This window comes from Gracilinanus agilis, chromosome 3 (assembly GCF_016433145.1).
Source record: "Gracilinanus agilis isolate LMUSP501 chromosome 3, AgileGrace, whole genome shotgun sequence".
In the NCBI taxonomy this organism is placed as follows: Eukaryota; Metazoa; Chordata; class Mammalia; order Didelphimorphia; family Didelphidae; genus Gracilinanus; species Gracilinanus agilis.
In genome coordinates, this window is record NC_058132.1 from 615,129,387 (window position 1) to 615,149,191 (window position 19,805).

General features: G+C 40.0%; 1 protein-coding gene across 1 annotated transcript in view; it reads left to right on the forward strand.

The window, feature by feature from the left end:
- Positions 1-2,951: 2,951 nt before the first annotated feature.
- The window catches only part of ARPC2 (actin related protein 2/3 complex subunit 2), a 39,178-nt gene continuing 22,324 nt past the window's right edge, over positions 2,952-19,805 (forward strand). The window contains exons 1-4 of the mRNA XM_044670743.1: positions 2,952-3,293; positions 12,059-12,093; positions 13,492-13,604; positions 18,325-18,370. Coding sequence (XP_044526678.1) covers positions 3,220-3,293; positions 12,059-12,093; positions 13,492-13,604; positions 18,325-18,370 — 268 coding nt within the window. The 5' untranslated portion in view covers positions 2,952-3,219. The remainder of the gene's footprint in view (positions 3,294-12,058; positions 12,094-13,491; positions 13,605-18,324; positions 18,371-19,805) is intronic.

A 19,805-nucleotide genomic window follows, 5' to 3' on the forward strand; every position in this document is an offset into this window, starting at 1 on the left:
AAACTCAGGAAGATGTCTTTATGACATCAGGCCTGACACTTTATCCATTGTGCTACCTAGCTTACCCCCAAGAAGTGACATAGCTAGCACAATATGGTACCCAGATCTTTATACTCTAAGTCCAATATTCTCTTTACTTCAGGAGTATTTTTTCTGGAGCTATTTCCTCATCTAGAAAATGGGGGGGGGGGGGCATAAATCATCTGAGTTCCTTCCTTTTCTGTGATTCTCTCTCTAGGTAAGTGAAGGTACAACTCATCCTTTTCCACTGATTCATTTGACATTTAGGTTGTATCTCTGTACAAAATACCATACTAAATAAGAGGGAAGTTGCAACATTTAGATAAGAGTAGCTGACAGTTTTAAAAGCAGAGCACTTACATTATATTTGATCATACTATCTGTAAAGTCAGCAAAGAGGTTATTATCCCCTTTAACAAATGGAAAAACCTTGAGGCCCAAAGATATTAAGTCCATCAATAAGCATATATTAAGCACTATGTGCCACACACTATTCAAGGCACTGATACAAAATCAAAAATGAAAATACTCCCTACTGTCTAATAATTTACATTCTATCAGAGAAGATAACATGCACATAACATATAAGTATATACAAGCTATCACATACAATGTTTACAGGAAGTAATCTAGGATAGAAAGTTACTAGCAGTTATGGGGTCTAGTAAAAGCCTCCTAAAAATTGCACTTGAACCGAGTTTAAAAAAATTTTTTTTCTTTTAAACCTTTACCTTCCACCTTAGAATCAATACTATGTATGGGTTCCAAGGCAGAAAGGTGATAAGGGCTAAATAATGGGAATGACATGCCCAAGGTCACACAGCTAAGAAGTTTCTGAGTTCAAATTTGAACCTCCCATCTTTAGGCCTGGCTCTCAATCCACTGAGCACTTAACTGCCCCCTTGATCAAGTTATCCAAAAGGCAGAGATGAAGAAGATTCCAGACATGGAGGACAACCAATACAAAGGTACAAAGACAGGTGAGACAGTTAATAGGTTAGAAGAGACTAGAGAGTGTGTGGGAGTTAACATCTAATTAAACTGGAAAAGCAGAAAGGGGTCCAGTTGGGAAGACCTTTAAAAGCCAAAATTAGTTTATATTTGATCCTTGATATATTAAGCACTATGTGCCACACACTATTCAAGGTACTGATACAAAATCAGTGTAATAGGGAGTCACTGGAGTTTGAATGTGTATGGAGGAGGAGAACACAGTCATATCTGTGCTATTAGAAAATCATTAACAAACTAGTAATCCAGGTCCCTCCTTACTCTAGAACTGCTTCCAATATACCATAATGTTTCTTCCAATGTTTTGATAAATAAAAATAAATGTTGTCTCATTATCAATTGCACACTGCAAGCCACAACCACAGGATTCAGAACTGAAAGGCATCTTAGAGATTATCTAATCCTACTTCTTCAAGTCCCTATGAGATTGTGACTTGTCCAAGGCATACAGGTAGCAGCAGGGCCAGAATGCAGGCCTCTCCTTCCAAATCCAGTACTTTCCCCAATATTCTTTCTAGTGCTTCCTTGGTCTCTTCCCTCAAGGATCTTAGAGGCCCACAAGTACAAGACTCAAATACCCATGTATAATAGTATATAGTACAGGAACTTTCTGTAAAAAGTGGAAAATATGCCAAAAGGTATAGAAAGAGAACCAAGGAAGGTTTCTTGGAAGAAGTACCCCCTCCTCCTTCTGAAAGAAGGCATTGGGAGGTTGTGATTTCAGGAAAAATAGAAGAAACCCTAAAGATTAATAATTTTTAGTTCAGTTTTTCAGTTGTGTCTGACTCATCATGACCCTATTTGGGGTTCCTTGGCAAAGATGATTGAAGTGGTTTGCCATTTTCTTCTCTTCTTCATTTGACAGATGAGAAAATTGAAGCAAACAGGTGAAGTGGTTTGCCCAGGATCAAACAACAATGTCTGAGGCCAAGTTTGAACTCTGGAAAATTAGTCTTCCAGGCTCCAGGCCTGGAAAACAGGAACACAGCTCCCAACAACCAGGCGACTAGGAGAGGTAACAGCTAATATTTACATAGGCTAGAGGAAGGATGGTAGTACAGTGACTAAAGCACTTGGAACTTCAGTTAGGAAGACCCAAATTCAGATCCAGGCCTGGGTAACTCTGAGCAAATCAGCTCTCAACTGCTTCCTGCCTCAATTTCCCCATCTGTAAAATGGGAAGGACAATAGGACCTGCCTGCCACCTGGGACCAAATGAGATATTTGCAAATTGCTTAGCACGTATCGAGTGCCATAGAGAGGTTAGCAAAAATAAAATAAGGTCCTATTTGTAAATTTGGATAAGGCGCTTTACAGGACACCTTACAACGGCCCAGGGAGGTGGGGGTTGTTGTAATCCCCATTTTACAGATTGGAAAACCGAGGCGGGCAGCGGCGAAACGGCAGGATCTTTCTTCTTGCCTCCAAGCCAGCGCTATGAACACTGGCCACCCGAGAAGGGGAAATCCAGTTCCAGGCCAACCGCAGCACCGGACTGGTTCCTGCTCTTCCCGCGTGGATTCCCCGGCAGCCGGGGAAGAGGCGGCGGCGAGAGGCGGCGCTCCGCAATGACAGTTGGAAGGGCGGGGGCGGCCCCGAGGCATGGTGGGAAAGCGGAGGCGTGCGTACGTGCGGGTGGGCGTGCGCGCCTCCGAGCAGGGTACCGTGGGCGGTACTGGCGGGCGTGGCCCGCGCGCACCAGGGTTGGGAGTAGCGGGGCGGAGACTAGTCCGCTACGGCCTCCGGTACGTGCACTCGCCCGCTCGCGAGGCTTAAGAGGAAGGGGGGCGGAGAAAAGAGGAGCGGAAATGGCGCCACGGGGCCGCGCGTCGCGGCGGCGAGCGGAAGTGGGTGTGAGAGCGGAAGTGGCCGGCTAGAGCCGGGGGCTGGGCGGGGACCGGGGGCGCTCGGTGAGGCAGCGGCGGCGGTAGCAGCGGCTGCTCCTTGGCTGGCTGGTGGGTGCAGGCTAGGTCCCGGCGGCCAGGGCGCTGAGGCGGGAGGGCAGGGGAAAAGGCTCGAGCCGCTGCTCGTGTGTGGAGGCGTGCGCCCTGCCCCCTCCCCCTTCACCCCGCTCCCTCTCCCCTTTACCTCCCCGCCCCGGTCGGGGGGCAGCCTCGCGGCTCCCTCCTTCCCCTCCCTTACCCACCCTCTCTTCTCCCCCGGCCCGGGGCAGCAGCCGCCGCCGCCATGATCCTTCTGGAGGTGAACAACCGCATCATCGAGGAGACGCTCGCGCTCAAGTTCGAGAACGCGGCCGCCGGGTGGGTGAGCGCGCCGGGGCTGGGGGCGGCGGGCTGACACCCCCTCCCCCACCCTCTTGCACCAGCTCCCCCACTCCCTCCTCCTGGGCCCGGGGTTAGGAAACCCACTGGGAGGAGGGAGGGAAAAGCGGAGGAGGAGGACCACTGGGTGCGGTGGGGAAGGGGGATGGGGGTCAAAGCTGGGCTGGGCGAAGGGAGGCGGGGGAGCAGCCCTGTCCTCCCTCTGGGGAACCTGGAACACCCACCACCACTCCCTACTCACACCCAGTGGAGCAGCGGGGCGGGGAGGAAGCATGGGTGACCCATTCCTTCCCCCAGCCGGGAAGATGGAATCTCGTTGACACCCCTTAGCTCTGGGCCAAGCAGCAGAGAGGAGGACCACCTTCTCCCTTCTCCTTGGACTTTTTAGGGCAAATCTGCTGCTACCTACCTACTTACCTACCCACACAGACATACACACAGAAATCTGCGGCTACACTCTCTCACACACCCTTCCTTATCTCTCGCCTGAGTTTCTCCTGCCCCTTTCCCCACCCACTGGCCTTCCTCTTGTGATTTCTTATAAATTCTTTAAACCTGCAAGACCCCTGCACCTAGGAAGCTGTGATCCTACTGGCCTACATTCTTCCCCACTCTTGAGTCAAGTTACTTAATGACATTTCTTCTCATTGGACCTTTAGAAGCTGGACTTTGGGTTGACCCTGGGATTGTCCTGCAGGCATCTTCCCTGCTCTGCACATGGCAGGCATTTAATAAACATGGGTTGAGTTGAATCTTACCAAGGCAAGTGTTTCTGAGAAGCTGCAAATGGCAGAAAATTCTCCAAAACCTTTCTTCCCTCCCTCCTTCCAAAATAAAATCAGGTTGCTCTTTTCATATTTAGAGCATATGGCCAGGGAATTGGGTTCTAATTCTGTGTGGCCTGTAGGAGTCTATCTTTGTGAATTTTGTTTCCTCAGCTTGAGGAACTCCTTGTTTCTGTTTTAAAGAAGAACAACTGGGTAAAGTCCCTTTATTGGTTTGAGGTCAAAAAATGTCAAGAGTGCTTGAGATCCACAGAAGTAATGAAGTTGGGGCAAGGGGGATGTTAAGCAGTTTAAAAGCTAACTCAAGAAGCAATAAAAGGAAGTATTTTTAACCCATTGTTTCAGTCTATTATACTCTATACAACAGTTTATGTCTATGTAGTCTAGGACCCACATTTTTTATCATTATAAAATAAAGGATTTGGGGGGGGGGGGTCATTTAAGTGATACCTGAGGTAAATAGATATGCTTCTGGAGGAAATTTTACAGTTTAATTTTCAGATGGTTATTTTCATGGCTTCAATTTTTCCTATAAGCTGCTTTTGCATTTTAAAATGAGTTGATGTGAATCAGCTCCGTTTATTTGGATGACTTTGTTGTACCGTGAGCAATGTAGCATATAGGAGGAAGTTGAGTTAACTTCTGCATTTGTACAACTGATCTTAATGCAGTCAAGTCTTGACAGGCTTAAGCTGAGGCAGGTTGGCTCTGTGTAGATCCATGGAGTGAGTGTGTGTGTGTGTGTGTGTGTGTGTGTGTGTGTGTGTGTGTGTGTGTGTGTGTGTGTTTTCAAGCAGAGGCATGTCTTGTGGTGGAGGAATCTAATTATGTTTTAATTTATGACTGAACCATCCCATTATTCAGACTTAAGCTTTTTATTTTTCTCTTAAAACTGCTGCTACAGATGACAGGTGGTAATTCCAGAGGGATGAAAACTGGAACTACATTAAATAGATATCTTAGAATCGATCACACAGATGAGATGCAGCAAAACTTGGTTAGCTTTTGTTAAGCTATATATGACTTAGGACAAGTGGGTTGTGGAGGATACCCAGAACCTGAACTGGTACGATTCTGCTAAAAAGTTTCCTGGAAATGCCAAAAAAAAAAAATCCTAAATGTATAAAGAAGAGATGTTCTCAGGCTGCTTAGAAAATAGACTCTCTGAGATTGCAGGGGCAATATCTCATCCAAATAGATACCCTCAGATCGACTGTTCATTACCAGACATAATATTTCAGTGAGGCAACATGAAATGGTTAGCATGACTTGTGTCCTGTCAGAACTTCTAGCAAGACAGACTCCTATGATTACCCTAAATATTGCATTGTTCTAGCCATCCTCTCAACAGGCAGGAGCAGAAAGGAGATAGGTTGTGAAAAAAAGAACTTTTAGACAAAATTAAGAGTTTGGAAACATGGTCCCTTGGGGTACAAGGTCGGAGGAAGATATCTAGGAAATTGCAGGTCAGGTCATACAGATTGTAAGGAAATTTCAAAAGGAGATTGTCGGGGGGCAGCTGGGTAGCTCAGTGGATTGAGAGACGGGAGGTCCTAGGTTCAAATCTGGCTTCAGACACTTCCCAGCTGTGTGACCCTGGGCAAGTCACTTGACCCCCATTGCCTACCCTTACCACTCTTCCACTTATAAGTCAAAAACACAGAAGTTAAGGGTTTAAAATAAAAAATAAAAAAGGAGATTGTCATTTTAGATCCTCCTGCTCCACTCTGTTTTACTTTTCTTACTGTATATGGGGAAATCCCAGTTTTATAGCCTTTTTTTCCAAAGTGTGAATCTTGTGTTCAGACTAATTAAACACAAGAAACACCAAATTTGGGGTTTGTCTTGGAATTCTTATTCAAAATTCAGCTATCTTAATTTTCCTTTTTGGTAGATGATTTTTTTTGCCAGTGATCTTTCAAGTCACCCAGTGCTTATTAGAGATATCTCAGAAAATGTCTGAATTCCCAACTGCTTAGAGCACTGTCATTTAAACAGTTTAAATGGACGCATTTGGACAGTGGAAATCTTTTAATTTGGAGGCCATGCAAATAATAAAGCCCAACATTCGCTTCAAGCAATTTACCTTTTGTTATTTATTACTAATTTTCTGAACATTGGCATATTAAAGACAACCAGATTTCCCCAAATAACACACTTTAGTTGTCATCTTCTTGACAGACTTCAAATGAAGAGGGCATGACTAGTAGAAAACTATAACCAAGACTGAAAATGACCATGGATTTTTTTCATTGCCTTTCCCTCTGCTATTCTGGATATTGGATAAATAGCATTTGTCAGGTCACATGTTCACATTTTACAAGCAGCACTGCCTTACCTTTGGAGACCATCCTTTACATGCAGAAAAGGTTTCCAATCCAAGTAGAGATTACACAGCAGATATTGGTCTATTTGCTGCTACATACACAATAAGAATCTCTTAGGCTAAAAAGTCTGACCTTTCAAAATGGCCAAAGTTCTAGTACAAAATTGAAGAAATGCATTCAGAGGAGGATGCCTAGAAATGGCTATTTATTTTAGGTGCACATTGGCCCTTCATTATAGCCTATATATATTTAGGAGAACTGTGATTATATGAGGGGGAACACAGTTGCTGGGGAGCTCAGCAAACAGCAGTGCCAATTGGGGTGGGCGAGTACTGTGGGAAGACAAATGTGAGCAAAGAATAAATTAAATCTGCTGATACTTTTCCTTATTTTCATTCCTAAACATGCCGCAGATGTCCTCAGAGGCAGTCTGGCCTAGAGTGATTTGGAAGTGGTTATAAGCACTTAATGGAGAAATGGAATATAGTGACTGACTTAGGTAGCTTTGAGAGAAGCTAATCTAATTGTTCTTCAAGTTCATTCACCCTATTCTCAACTGTTCTTACTCAGTTGGCTTTATGTAGGATGGATAGGGCCATGAAATTCTCCCCATTTCATAGAATCTTGAAATTGGAAGCAGGGTAGTATTACGGAAAGACCGTAAGATCTAGAGTAAGAAGGCCTGAGAACAAATCTTGACTCTGCCACTTAACCCTATCTGTGACCTTGGGCACATCACCAAACCTCCTTAGGCCTCAGTCTCATCCCAAAAAATAACAGGGTTGAACTTTTTAAAAAGTCCCAGGCCTAATTCTAGGATTCTGAGACCTCCCAGATCATCAAGTCCAACTTCTTCCTCCTTATAAATCTCCCTGATTTTCTGTGACTCTGCCCTTAATTTTGGCATCTTTGGGGTGTGGTTCATCAGTGGGTGTGGTACTGCTTTTAGAGGTGTCTGGTTCTTGCACATAAAAATTTGATTCCACACTATTTACTGAAGGCCTACTGAGCCTTACCTTACCTGTGTTCAAGGTACAGTCATCTTGGAAATGAGAATGATCAGAAACCTTTAAAAGTGAGATATGCCTCATTCTTCAACAGAAGGAAAGAAAAACAAAGGTATATATGTATTGGCACTGTACATTTTCAAATAGGTGCAGCATTTAGGAATAATATCTCCATGGCCTGTAAATTAAGGGCTAAGTTGTTGGCTTTGGTAATACTTTGCATGATAGTGACCAGAACATTAGATGTGGCATCCCATCAAGGGTCTGGTTTTGTGCTCTTGCTCTAGGTATCTTAACTAACTCTATAACCTGAGGCAGACCACAGAACCTCTTTAAATGTCAGTTGTAAAATGAGGGCTTTAAGCTATATGATTTACAAAAGCCTTTCAACTTTTAGTACACTGTTCTCTGAATTTAATTGCCAGGGTCATTGACAGATCAGTGATACTCAGGAAGTTCAGAACCCTAGGAAGGGAGGGTGAAAGACTCTTCTTTATAAGAGATTTTAGTAATAGTTCAGGAGACTCATTTGAATGTATTGAATGACTGGTATCATGGGAGAACCTTTCCTGTTGAGTTATATATTTCTGTCATCATACTAAATGAGTCTCTGTTTTCATCATTTCTGTGCTACTGACCAGTTCTTGATTTTATAAGGTAGTCTCATAAGTTTCAGCCATAGTTTCAAGGCCAAGAATTTTCTTACTCCTCTAGATACTAGATTTGGTTCCAGCATCAGAAACTTTGAGCAGGGGTTAGGCTTTATCTTTTGCCCCTATAACCTCCCTCCATCAGCATGTATCTGTAATGGTAAATCAAAAAGCTACAAACACCTTGTTTTAAGATAGAGAAATTTATGTTTCAAAATGAGAGATTAAATTAAGATTAAACTAAATTAAGATAGTTCCCTTTGGGACACAGTTATTAGGCCTTTAACTCCCAATGTGACTCATTATGAAACTTTTTTGGTGATTGAAATACCCCTTTTTAGCTCTTTATCTTGGGGGGGGGGGTCATTTTAGCTCTTTTTTTTTTTAACTGTTTTCCATAGACTCTGTTCTCCCTGTTTATGTAGCCTTAAAAGTCAACTAAAATATTAATGGCAATGATTTGACAAATATTCTGTAGTCAAAACAGCAAACCACTTATCATAGATCATGGCATTTTTTTCCCATTGGGAAATGTGCTTCTGGATTCCTGTAGTCTAGTGAAACTTTAGAATTCTGCAACTAGGATTAGAGCTATAAGTATAGATTTAGAGCTAAAAGAAACTTTTAGAAATCATCTAGTCCAAACTCCTCATTTTACAGAAAAGAAAACCAAGTTTAGAAAAATTGGTTAAAAGATCACACAGTAAATTGGTTGAGCCAGGAGTGAAATCCAGGTCCCCTGACTCTAAATCTAGTGCCATTTTTCTGTACCAGTGCTTACTAATCATTCATGCTTGGTGGTAAAGAAAGGAAATTAATTCAGTCATTATATCCTGCATTGCTCATGAAACCTTATGGTTAGTTTTCTGTAGGCTGTTCCTCCACTGAACCTGATGGTGTTTTAAAGATAGGGGCCTTTCCTCAGGCATGGTTTTTACCTCTGCCACAAACTTAAGTTTTGGCTTCTTAACAAACAGGCTGTCTTTATTATTCATCTTTTTGTGTTTCTTATTCCACTTTTGCTCTTTATTTTTGAAGAAGGCAGCAATTATTGACTGTCTCATTTCATTTCTGCTAAATAGATGCTATGGGTCCGTGATGGCAAACCTATGGCACAGGTGCCAAAGTTGGCATGTGGAGCACTCTTTGTGGGGACTTCCCGCCACCACCCTGCAGGGGACCTCCCCTCCCCCACACTAGAAAGGTGATCTACTGGGGCTGAGCTGCTCCCTTCTCCCTCTCTACCATGCCTGAAGACATTTTTCACACATCCTCTACCCAACAGCCCAATGGGAACACCCGGTAGGTAAAGTGGGCGGGGCTCACGTGCTGCAGAATTAGAGGGGAGTGGCTCAGGCCACTCCCCTCTCCCCCTCTACTCTCCCTGAGGACATTTCTCCTTTTACACCCCACCCTCCTCCATCCAGCAGCCCAATGGGTATGCTTTCTCCCTCCCCTGTGTGGGGTAAGGGTGGGGCCTGGCATTCTGCCTCTAAAAAGATTCACTATCACTGCTATAGGTCTTACCTTGTGCCTTCATCCTTAGAACTCCAGAAAACAGTTAATACATTTTATCTTTTTGAAGTAAATCTATCATATAAAATCATAAGATTTAAGAATTGGAAGTGGCCTAAGTAATCATTTAATGTGTTTAGTAGAATCCAGTTTCTTTTAAGAACAATAAACCACTTTATTTTTCATTATTCTCCAGGACTAGTTGAGCATTGGTCCATTTTACAGGAGAAACAACTATAAAGCTAAAGAGGTTATCATCTTGATTGTATGATCCTGAGCAAATTAAAGTGAAAAATTAAGAGTGAGAAACTGGATTTCTTCTCTTCTGGCCATGTTGCCAATTTGTAAAGCAAAGTGGAACCAATTTCATTGCAGGTAGTTGGGAAGGCTAACTAGGTCTGTTCTTGGATGTGTCCTATCATTATACTTAAAGGAGAAAGAGCAATTAAATCATTTTAATAGCTTTTCTATTAAGCTATTGTGTTGAATGCTAATAAGTTTTTTACAGTTAGGACATGTGAGAGGCTTTCTAATGCATGAGCTAGTATTTACCAAATGCCTACTGTGTGCAGAGCTCTACATAGTAGAAACATTGACTAATATCCATAAATTCATTTTTTGTTGGTTAGACTAGGCATAGAGGAAAAATAGAGAGCATAATACCTTACATTTATATAGGATATCCTAAAAGGATTAATCCCTTCACGTTCATTCACACTTTGTCCTCAGTAAGAAACTGTTGCTACTGTGCCTTTTTCTGTAGATGGGAAAACCAAGATTCAAATGTTAAATGACTTGTCTGTGATCATTCAGGCGGTTGGGTGAAATTGGTAACCAAAATTAGTACATTGACTTTTAGACTAGTTCTTTCCATTCAAAGATACCTTATTCACCCCCATAATAAAAAACAAATACCACAGATATTTAATAAATCCCTGGTATGTGTAAGGGAGCACTGTGTTAAGTGTGGGCAGGTCTAGAGTATAAACAAGATGTTTTACCTACCCTCAAGGATTCTATAGTTTAATAGGGGAGGCATAAGACACAAAGCTAGATAGCTACTATGTGATGCCATGAAAATAAAGGTTGTTATTAGCTTTAGAGAGAAGACACCGAGATCAGAAGAGGTGCTGTTTATTTATAATTTTAAAGCATGGAGAAGAATTCAAGCAAAAAGAGAAAGGACTTTCAAAGCATAACAGAGTATTGGAAGTGTAACATAAAGCATAGCATGTGTTTCAGGAGCAAACTCTTGTCCAAGTTTTGTGGATGTTACTGGATAACTCGAGGTATCTGGAAAGATTTCATGAAGGTAGTAACTTTGGGGCAGATCTAAAGAGAGGGATATAATTTTAAAGTGTGCTTAAATGGGATCTTAGTGGCTGAAATAAATCATCTTGCTGTTTTATTTTTAAATCAAATTTAAACCATCCTGGAATATGGATGGGTTTTTTTTTAATATATTTCCTCTATAAGAGGTAGAATTGGGAAAGCAATCAAGAGGGTTTTTTGGTTTGTTTGTTTGTTTTTTCTAATTGTCATCACCTCTATCCTGCTCTCAGAGACTGAACTAAATAAGCAGAAGTAGAATGCCAGTCAAGTAAGGGACATAGTAGTAGCCAATAGTTAAGAAAACTAAAGTGATAATGCTTCCCTTTTTTCCCACCTCAAGCACTGAACATGTACAGAGGCTGAGAGAGCATAATTAAGTGAACTATTCAGTAGCATCAGTAATAAATTGAGGTGGGACAACTAGGTATCTCCTTGACTAGAGTGCTGGACCTGAAGCTGAGAAAATAGGGGTTGAAATCTAGCTTCAGATCCTCAGGCCCCAGGCAGATAAATCACTTAACCCCTTTTTGCCTAGCTCTTGCCCTCTTAGTTGTTACTAAAACAGAAAGCAACAGTTTTATTAAAAGGGGGTAATAAATTGAGGAAGGGCTCACATAAAAGGCTTAATATGCTTCGGAAGCTCACTTTAGTTGTTGAAGAAAGTCAAATTCCTTTCCCTTTTTTTTTTTTTTTTTTTTTTTTTTATCTTTACCTTGTACCTTAGAATCAATACTGTATTCAATACTGTTTTAGAGCATTATTGGGCTGCTGGGCAGAGGGGTGGATGAATGTTCTCAGGTGCATGGAGTGGGATGGGGAATAGCTCTATGCTGAGTCCCTCTGGCTTTCTAGTAATGAACTCTGACAGGCGATTGTCATGCTCACAGAGAGGGCCCTGTGTGCCCTTTCTGGTACACATGCCATAGGTTTGCCATCACAGGGCTAGGCCATGGCAGTTAAGTGACTTGCCCCAGGTCACACAAATAGGAAGTGTTTGAAATCAGATTTAAACCCAGGGCCTGACTCTCAAACCGCTTAGCCACTTAGCTGCCCCCTTTTTTCCATTCTTCTTGAAGGTGAATTGCAAGATGATTTTATTAACTAGGGAAATTTCTTTCTGTTTTACAGAAACAAACCAGAGGCAGTAGAAGTAACATTTGCAGGTAAGTTTTGTAACTTTAGCTGCATTGTGAGAAAGTAGAAGATAAGTATAAAGCAGAACCATTTGCAAAGTAATCACTAAAAGTCTCAGTGTGTTCACCAACAAAAAGGAGAAAATTTTAGGAGAAAATATAAGTATTAATGAATTAATGAACATCAGGTAGCAAGGTGAACTGGAAAAGGCACAGAGAACATGAGATTTAATCCAAGCTTTTCTACACATTTGCCTGTGTAGCCTTGGGAAAGTCACTTCACTTTTGTTTTTTTTTATTATTTAATAAAATAAGGAGGTTAAGCTTGATCATCTTTAAGGACCTTTATAACTACCTATTTTGGAAGAGTAGGCTCCAATTTGTGATCCAAATGAAACCTCTCCTTTGTCTCCACATACTCATTTGTTTTATACTGTAGTGGATAAGAAAACTTGAATAGATAAGATCTACCTATTTAGTAAGGCAAAGAATGATTTTTCCTTTCCATACCACATATGAATTGGGTATCTTTGAATTTTTTCCCCACCTTTATTTGTGTTCTGAATTTTCTTATTCATATAGCCTTCTTAAGTATTCTGATCTAATTAGAAATCTGATTTGTTGTTGTTGTTGTTAATAGGTTGTATCAAAAATCGTTATACCTACCCATGAAAACTGAGGATATCTTTTTTGTCACTGTAGAGGAAATTTTGAGAGATAATGACTGCTGGATTTGTAATTAAAAGTACATTCTGGTTCTAACAAGATAAATCAAGCCAGTTCCCTGGCTTTGGCAATACCACAATTGCCTATTTATGAATCTTGTTACGTCTGTAAAAAGTGGCCATGTGTGATTCACAAAACTAGACTGTTTCAAGTCTTGTTTTATGAACCGTACAGTGTAGTACTTCATAAAATGGTTTAATTTAGTTTCATGAACCACACAATATAGTCTTGTACCATGCAGTCTGTAAACCAGAATACATTGAACCATAGGGTAAAAGGGGAAATATTTAAAACTAGGAAAAATAGCTTGGAATTGACCAAGAAGAAGGAAAGCTGACAGAAGATTTTGGAAAGGCTTTTTTGTCTATGTTTTCTCTGGCAAATTGGGATTTACTATGTTAAAAATAATTTATTTTCAGTAACAAGGTATGAATAGTATAAGAACAGTTTAATGGGTTTAGATAAGATTAGGGAGACTAATAATCAGAGCTTCTAATCATAGCATTGCCTCTGAGTTCCATATAAAAGCAAAATATTATATTTATTCCAGTTTTCATTTTTTGTAAGAGGGAGTTTGTGCTGACTTGTCTTAATAGAACACAAGGATAAGCTAATGATCACAAAGCATTCAAGGAGCAGAATATGCTGAGTAAAGTTCCCCCCTGGCCAGCTATATATCCTCATCCTTTGCTTCTCCCACAGACTTTGATGGAGTCCTTTATCATATTTCAAATCCCAATGGAGACAAAACAAAAGTGATGGTCAGTATTTCTTTGAAATTTTACAAGGAACTGCAAGCACATGGGGCTGATGAGGTGAGTTTCATGTTTTTTTTCCTATGACTCTTTTGTGTTGCTCCTCACCTTTCATTGGCAGCTTCCCACAGAGCAATGATGGCTGTTGTTAGCTCCACCTTCTTCATTGTGCCCCACATTGTAAAGGCCAGTCTAGATTGTTGATCTTACCTAAACAGTGACTGTTTATCCCATATTGGTATTTCAGATTTTAAATGATCACCTCTCCAAAACTCTGGACAACTTGGCAAACTTTAAGCAAAATAAATTGATCAAAGACTGAATGATTACTGACTTTTTTTAAACTAGGCATTGTCCATATTTTCTTGACCATTGGTAGAAAGAATAGCTGGGACAAAGTGTGATTATGATTTTGTTTCTTTTGTAGGACTATTAGTTGTTAGGATTATTCTGATTAGGGATGCTACACAAAATAGAGCTCTCTCTATTAAATTAAAAAACAATTTTAGACTTAGTTCCCTATTCTAAAAGTTAGAAGAAAAGCCCCTTTCTTTTTGGTTTTGCAAATTGAGTGTTCTTTGTGCCTGGCCTCCCTTCTGACTTTAGCTGTCTTAGAGGAAGTAAGATGGGGTGTCTAGGCATTATGAAACCCTTAACTGCCATACTTTGTTAGTTGCCTATTGGCTGATCTCCACAGTAACAGGTTTAGTTCCTGTTGAACTATATTTGCTCTGGGGAGGGCCATTTATGGAAGAAAGAAAATGCTTTTACATTACTGTATGCATGCTGTGGTCGGGTTTCAAAGCAGGAAGTATGACTCAGTTCCTGAATTAGTTTTCAAATGGTCTAGTTTTAACAAACTGAGTCCTCACAGTACTGAAGGAAGATTTCTTTCTTTCAAGATAAAAGAAACAAATAATTGAATTATTTAAAAAGATGGTTATAATAGAGATCACCAAAAAGGAATTAATATTTTTTAAATTTTGAAATGCCTTTGAATAGACTGGGATTTGTCAGAGAGCTAAATATTTTTTCTTCAAATATGAAGGTTCAGCAAACTAAAGATGATCACTTCCCTTGCTGTTCATGCTTTGCTCTATTATGAGAAGTTCAAGGGGGAAAATATTTATAGATTGAAGTTCTTTATCTAGAAAAGAAATGGGGAAAGGGAGAACTGACACAAACACAATCTTAAGTGAAGACTTATAGGAAGATTGTAATCAGCCCATGTTTTAGGAAGAAAGTTTGGCTATCAAAGAACTGCCTCGCAAATTTATTAACCATTGCATCAAGCATCTGAAAGACATCGTGTGATAATTTCCCCCACAATAGAAAGCCTTCTCTCTTTAATGGTCTTAATGAAGTTATGCTTAGAAAAGGGAAGAATACTGAGTTGAGTTTCTTCAGGTTCTTTTCTATTCTGTGATCCTCTGAGGAGGGGACTTTAGAGCAGGTTGCTCTTTGTTTAACTTCGAGGGTCAAAGAACAAACACCTACTGCTTGGGTGGGGTGAGGGACATTCACAGCCTTGGAACCTAGTCATCAATGAATCACTCCCCGAGTCGGTTAAACAGTGACTAGAGTGTGATAATGAGAAGCAGTTTGTTCTGTTTCTGAAGATCTCAGGCCTAGCAGACTTCTTCAAAACAGAAGGCATCTTCCAATGATAAGGGAAAGATGTGACAGTGACAGGCTGCCTCTAACTGCCTCCTGATGTCATGTTAGAAGAGGGGGCGAAATTGAGAAGTGAATCATAGTTAAAGTGAATTTCTGGAATCCTGTTGAGGCAATGAGTTTGCTACAGTGGGAGGAAAGGGGCAGGGGCAAAGTGGTTAGATACAGTTTGACTGGGTCTTGAGAACCTTTTAAATCTTTTGGGGGCTTAACTAAATCCTTAGATTAAAGTTTTGCCTACTTTTCATTTATCTTTTTCTCTCATTCTTCAGGAAATGAGAGTATAAAGTACCAAATTATAATTTACTGGCTTTTCAACCTTCAGGGTATGCATTTGACTTCTTTTTCAAATACTTTAGGAATAAGGTATGAGAATAGAGATTCAGTGCAACAAATTATTTATTAAGTGACTGCTATGTGCTAGGTTCTCCGTATTAGGCCCTAGGGCAGTGAGGGGCAAACTAAGGCTCCAGCTGCGGCTCCCTGAAGAGACATCATTCCTAATCTGACAAATACAATGAAACTTCAAAAGAGTTGCTTTAGAAACAGACTGACAGATGAGCATTTCCTTTCCTTTGCCCCCCTTTTTAAAAAGTTTGCCCATCATTGCCCTAGGGGATACAAAGACAAAACTGAATAGTTATATTTACCTGCAAGTTACAGAGAAGGTTATGTAATCACTAAACTGATCTCTACATTTCATAGTGGGTTGCTTTTACAAAGGCCCTTAAATATCATTTAGCTATTGATCTGGTCATTAGAATGGAGAGAATATTTCCATGAACCTGATCAAATGAATGTAGTTATAGTGAGTGAGATATAGATCTAGGCTCCCAACCTGGCTCTCTGTCTTTTACTACCCTCTGGTTTAATAGAAATTAATAATGCCTCCTTATCTACCCCAGGGGACAATGATTAGGGTTAGGATTGTCTATATGGTATAATGAATTATATTGTAGGTGTAAAATGTTATTTCCTCATAAAGACCAGAGGATGCTGAAACGGTCATGACATTGGTGACACCTTCATTACTGATGTCTTATCCATCTCCAGATAGTTGCTTTTCTTCTTGCTCCACCTCTTTTGTGTCCTTTACCTCCTAATTTATTGCTCTTTAGACAAGGTAGGGGAAGGAGTCCTTGGACTTGTGCTTACTGTGCTTAAAAACATCATGGATTTCAGTTGCACAGAGTCAGAAAGAGACAAGAGGGAGGGACTAGGCCCCTGATGACAGCTTGGAGAGTCACTGGCCTCTTGCTGCATCAGTGTGAGTAGAGGGTAGGGAATCAGACTGGGTGCTAACTTGTTCCACTACCAGGAAGCTACAGTTTTTCTCTGGCTCTTGTCTCCACCCCACCCCCTTACACTGCCCCAATTTTGACAATGTTTGAGAAAGGGGATTCTGCTATGGTCATTGTACTATAAAAGCTAAGTTGGAGACTAGAGGTAAATAGATTGGTGTAGGGATGAGGCTATGAATCTGAGGCTTTTGGGAAGGTAGTTCCCTAGATCTAGGGAGGGTTGTGTTAAAAATTTGTCAAAGGAACAGGAAAAAATCCCAATTGAGAGGGCAGATCTCACACTCAGATTCACTATGTGAGCATTATCTTGGAACCCCTGATATCTAACCTCTGTTAACTCTTCCATCAATAGTATCATTGCTTCCCCACCTGTTCACAGTGATTGACATAATGACCCACCTAAGGAGAGTGATCTTTGTTACATTTAAGGTTAAGTTATTGATCACAGGAAGAAATTGTTTTCAATCTTTGAGGGGTGGGATCCAGGAAGAAACTGAGTAGAGATCATTCTGAAACTGTCAGCCCACCATCATAGTTTAACATATTATGTCCTCTATTCATCTTCCACAGAAATAGAGGGAAAGTTCTTGTGTTGGTTAATAACATGATTTGCATGGCAGCTTTTCTAAATTGAATAATCTATACTTCAAAGTAGCAATTAAATTTAATCAAAACCACTCATCTTCCAAAATTAAAATCTTTAGTGGCAGGAACTGTTATTTTCATCTGTAACCCAAAGTATACCTAGCACAGCTACCTAGTAGACACCCCATAAATACCTGTTAAACAGCCTTTCCCATGCTATTGGGGGTCACTGCAAGCTTCAAAGCAGTGTCCACCAAGGGAGGAGGTCAAACTTGGTACTAAGGAAAGATGGTTATAGGATAAATCCATAGCAAGATCCTGTGTATATATATATATATATCCCAGCTATGTTTTCACCTTATTTGAATGTGACTGTAAGTTGTTAGAACTGGAAGCTTATCTGATTCTACTTAAGAGATTTTGTAGTCCAGCTCCTTATTTTACAGATGACCATATAGATGGCAGAGCTAGAACCCAAAATTTAGTTTCTTAAAATTAAAGTTTGTTAGGAATATAAGCTATCATAGACTGAACAGTAATAACTGGGATCCAACTATCTGTGCACCTTTTTTTTTTTTTAACTACCACTTCATAGTTTTCAAGAACATAAGCAAGCTTCTAATTTAAATGGGTCCTAGTAATCTTGTTTTTTGTCTTGGGAGTTAGTGGGTTGACCCAGTCAACTGATAAGTAGCATGGTGTGCTCTCACAATCAGGGGTAAAGAGCAATCATACATTTTATGGTAGATGATGGTGGACATGATGGAAGGTGGACAATGTAGAGGGAAGGTATTGCCCTACAAGGATAGATGACAGGACTTGGTGAGAAGACAACCTCAGATCTGTTTTGCTTAGTTATTCTTGAATGAGTGTCTCCTAGTCACTCTGCCAGTAGAGGGTGAGATTACCAGTCTTTATCTCAGCAAAAATGATAACTTAATTTCCCCCTGAGTTTGAAATTATTTTTCTCCCCTCTGATCTCTTATACTACCCTGGGTATCATCTATATATTTTTTAAATAATTTTACCATGGTTACCTTAATAAAATTGTCTTATCTCACCCCAGCTCCCTTCACAGCAGATTGTAAATTCCTATAAAACAAGCTTTGTCTTCCCAGGACCTAGTTCATAATAGACCCTTAATAAATGTGTTGAATTGAACTTTAAAAATCATTGAAAAGGAAATAACCTTTGATATTCTGTTATTTTGTATTTTCTAGTTGTTGAAGAGGGTATATGGAAGTTTCTTGGTAAATCCAGAATCAGGTATGCTTCTGTAGACTTAACACTTGTATCAAAGCTTTTGCTGATGACTTTAATCTGAATATTGTACCTTCCTTTCTTTTTTTAAAAATGCTTACACTTTTGTGGACCCATTTTTTCCTTGATATAAAAATAGCATTCTTATGATGTCAGTAGTGCTGGGTCTATGTCACCAAAAAATAGTGTGGCCAATTACTGCCTCATACTTCTAGCCTGAAGGCTGCTATTGTTTACCTGTTATGATTAAGATGCCTTTTAGATGAATTAAGCAAACATTGGCTTTTCCTTTAGTAGTTTCCTATCTACTTCATAGTTGGAGGAAGATTGTAGCTGAAAGTGGGGAGGGAGTATCTGTCTTCTCTTAATCTATTTATGGTCAACTTATTGACTGACTCAAAAATAGTTGAAATGCTTGTGATCCACTTGGATGGGCACACATATAATTTGTTAGTACTCTTATTTGGGAAGACCTGGTTGCTTATATCCTCAATTAAAATACATTCCCGTCCCCTAAAGCAGACAAGTTCCATGCTGGAATAAGATTTTAAGTTAATAAAGCTATTTGAAGATAAGCTATTTTAAGAAAAATGAGCATGAGAGGCAGCTAGGTAGCATAGTAGAGTGCCAGGCCTAGAGTTGGGTGGACCTGTATCCAAATCTGGCCTCAGACATTTTCTAACAGTGTGACCCTGGGCAAGTCACTTAATCCCAATTGTCTAACTTGCTCTTCTGCCTTAGAACTTATCCTTTAATCAATTCTAAGACAGAAGGTAAAGAGTTTTTGAAAAAGAAAAATAATGAGTATCATTTGGTACTCAGGCAATATCACAGTTATGCCTCATTTTCTGGAAATGAAATTGGCTACCTTTTTTTTTTTTTTTTGGATGTTAAGAAAAATTCTTTACAAATAATGCAAAATAATATGTGTCCTGTGGCCCACTGGCAACATTCTAGCCAAAATGTAAATGTATGTCTCTAAGTAAAAATAACTCAATACACAGTATTTTGTCCACATACATTTGAAAGTAAATAAAAGCCAAACTTGGACAAAATTATGAAGTTATGCAAACTTGTCTTTTAACATTTCTAGTTTTTATTTTTTCTGTGATATTTTCTTTAATATCTTACTTTTTTCCCTGCTATAAGACTTATTTATTCCCCATTCCCTTTCTCTTTTTCTACCCTGGAATGTATTCCTTGCAGCCTCTTATATTAATGCATCTGATAACATTGTTTCTGACAATAGTGTCATTGAAATGCACCCTCTTTATAACTAATCTTATAAAAGACACACCAAAGAAAACAGTGTAGATATGCCAATGTCTCCTTTTGTTACCATGGTCCAGATGAAAAACTGAAGTCAAAATTCAGAGGCAAAAAACAGATTTTGATGAATTGGATTGGGAAGAAATGTTTTCTGGGAATAAAGAATAGCAAA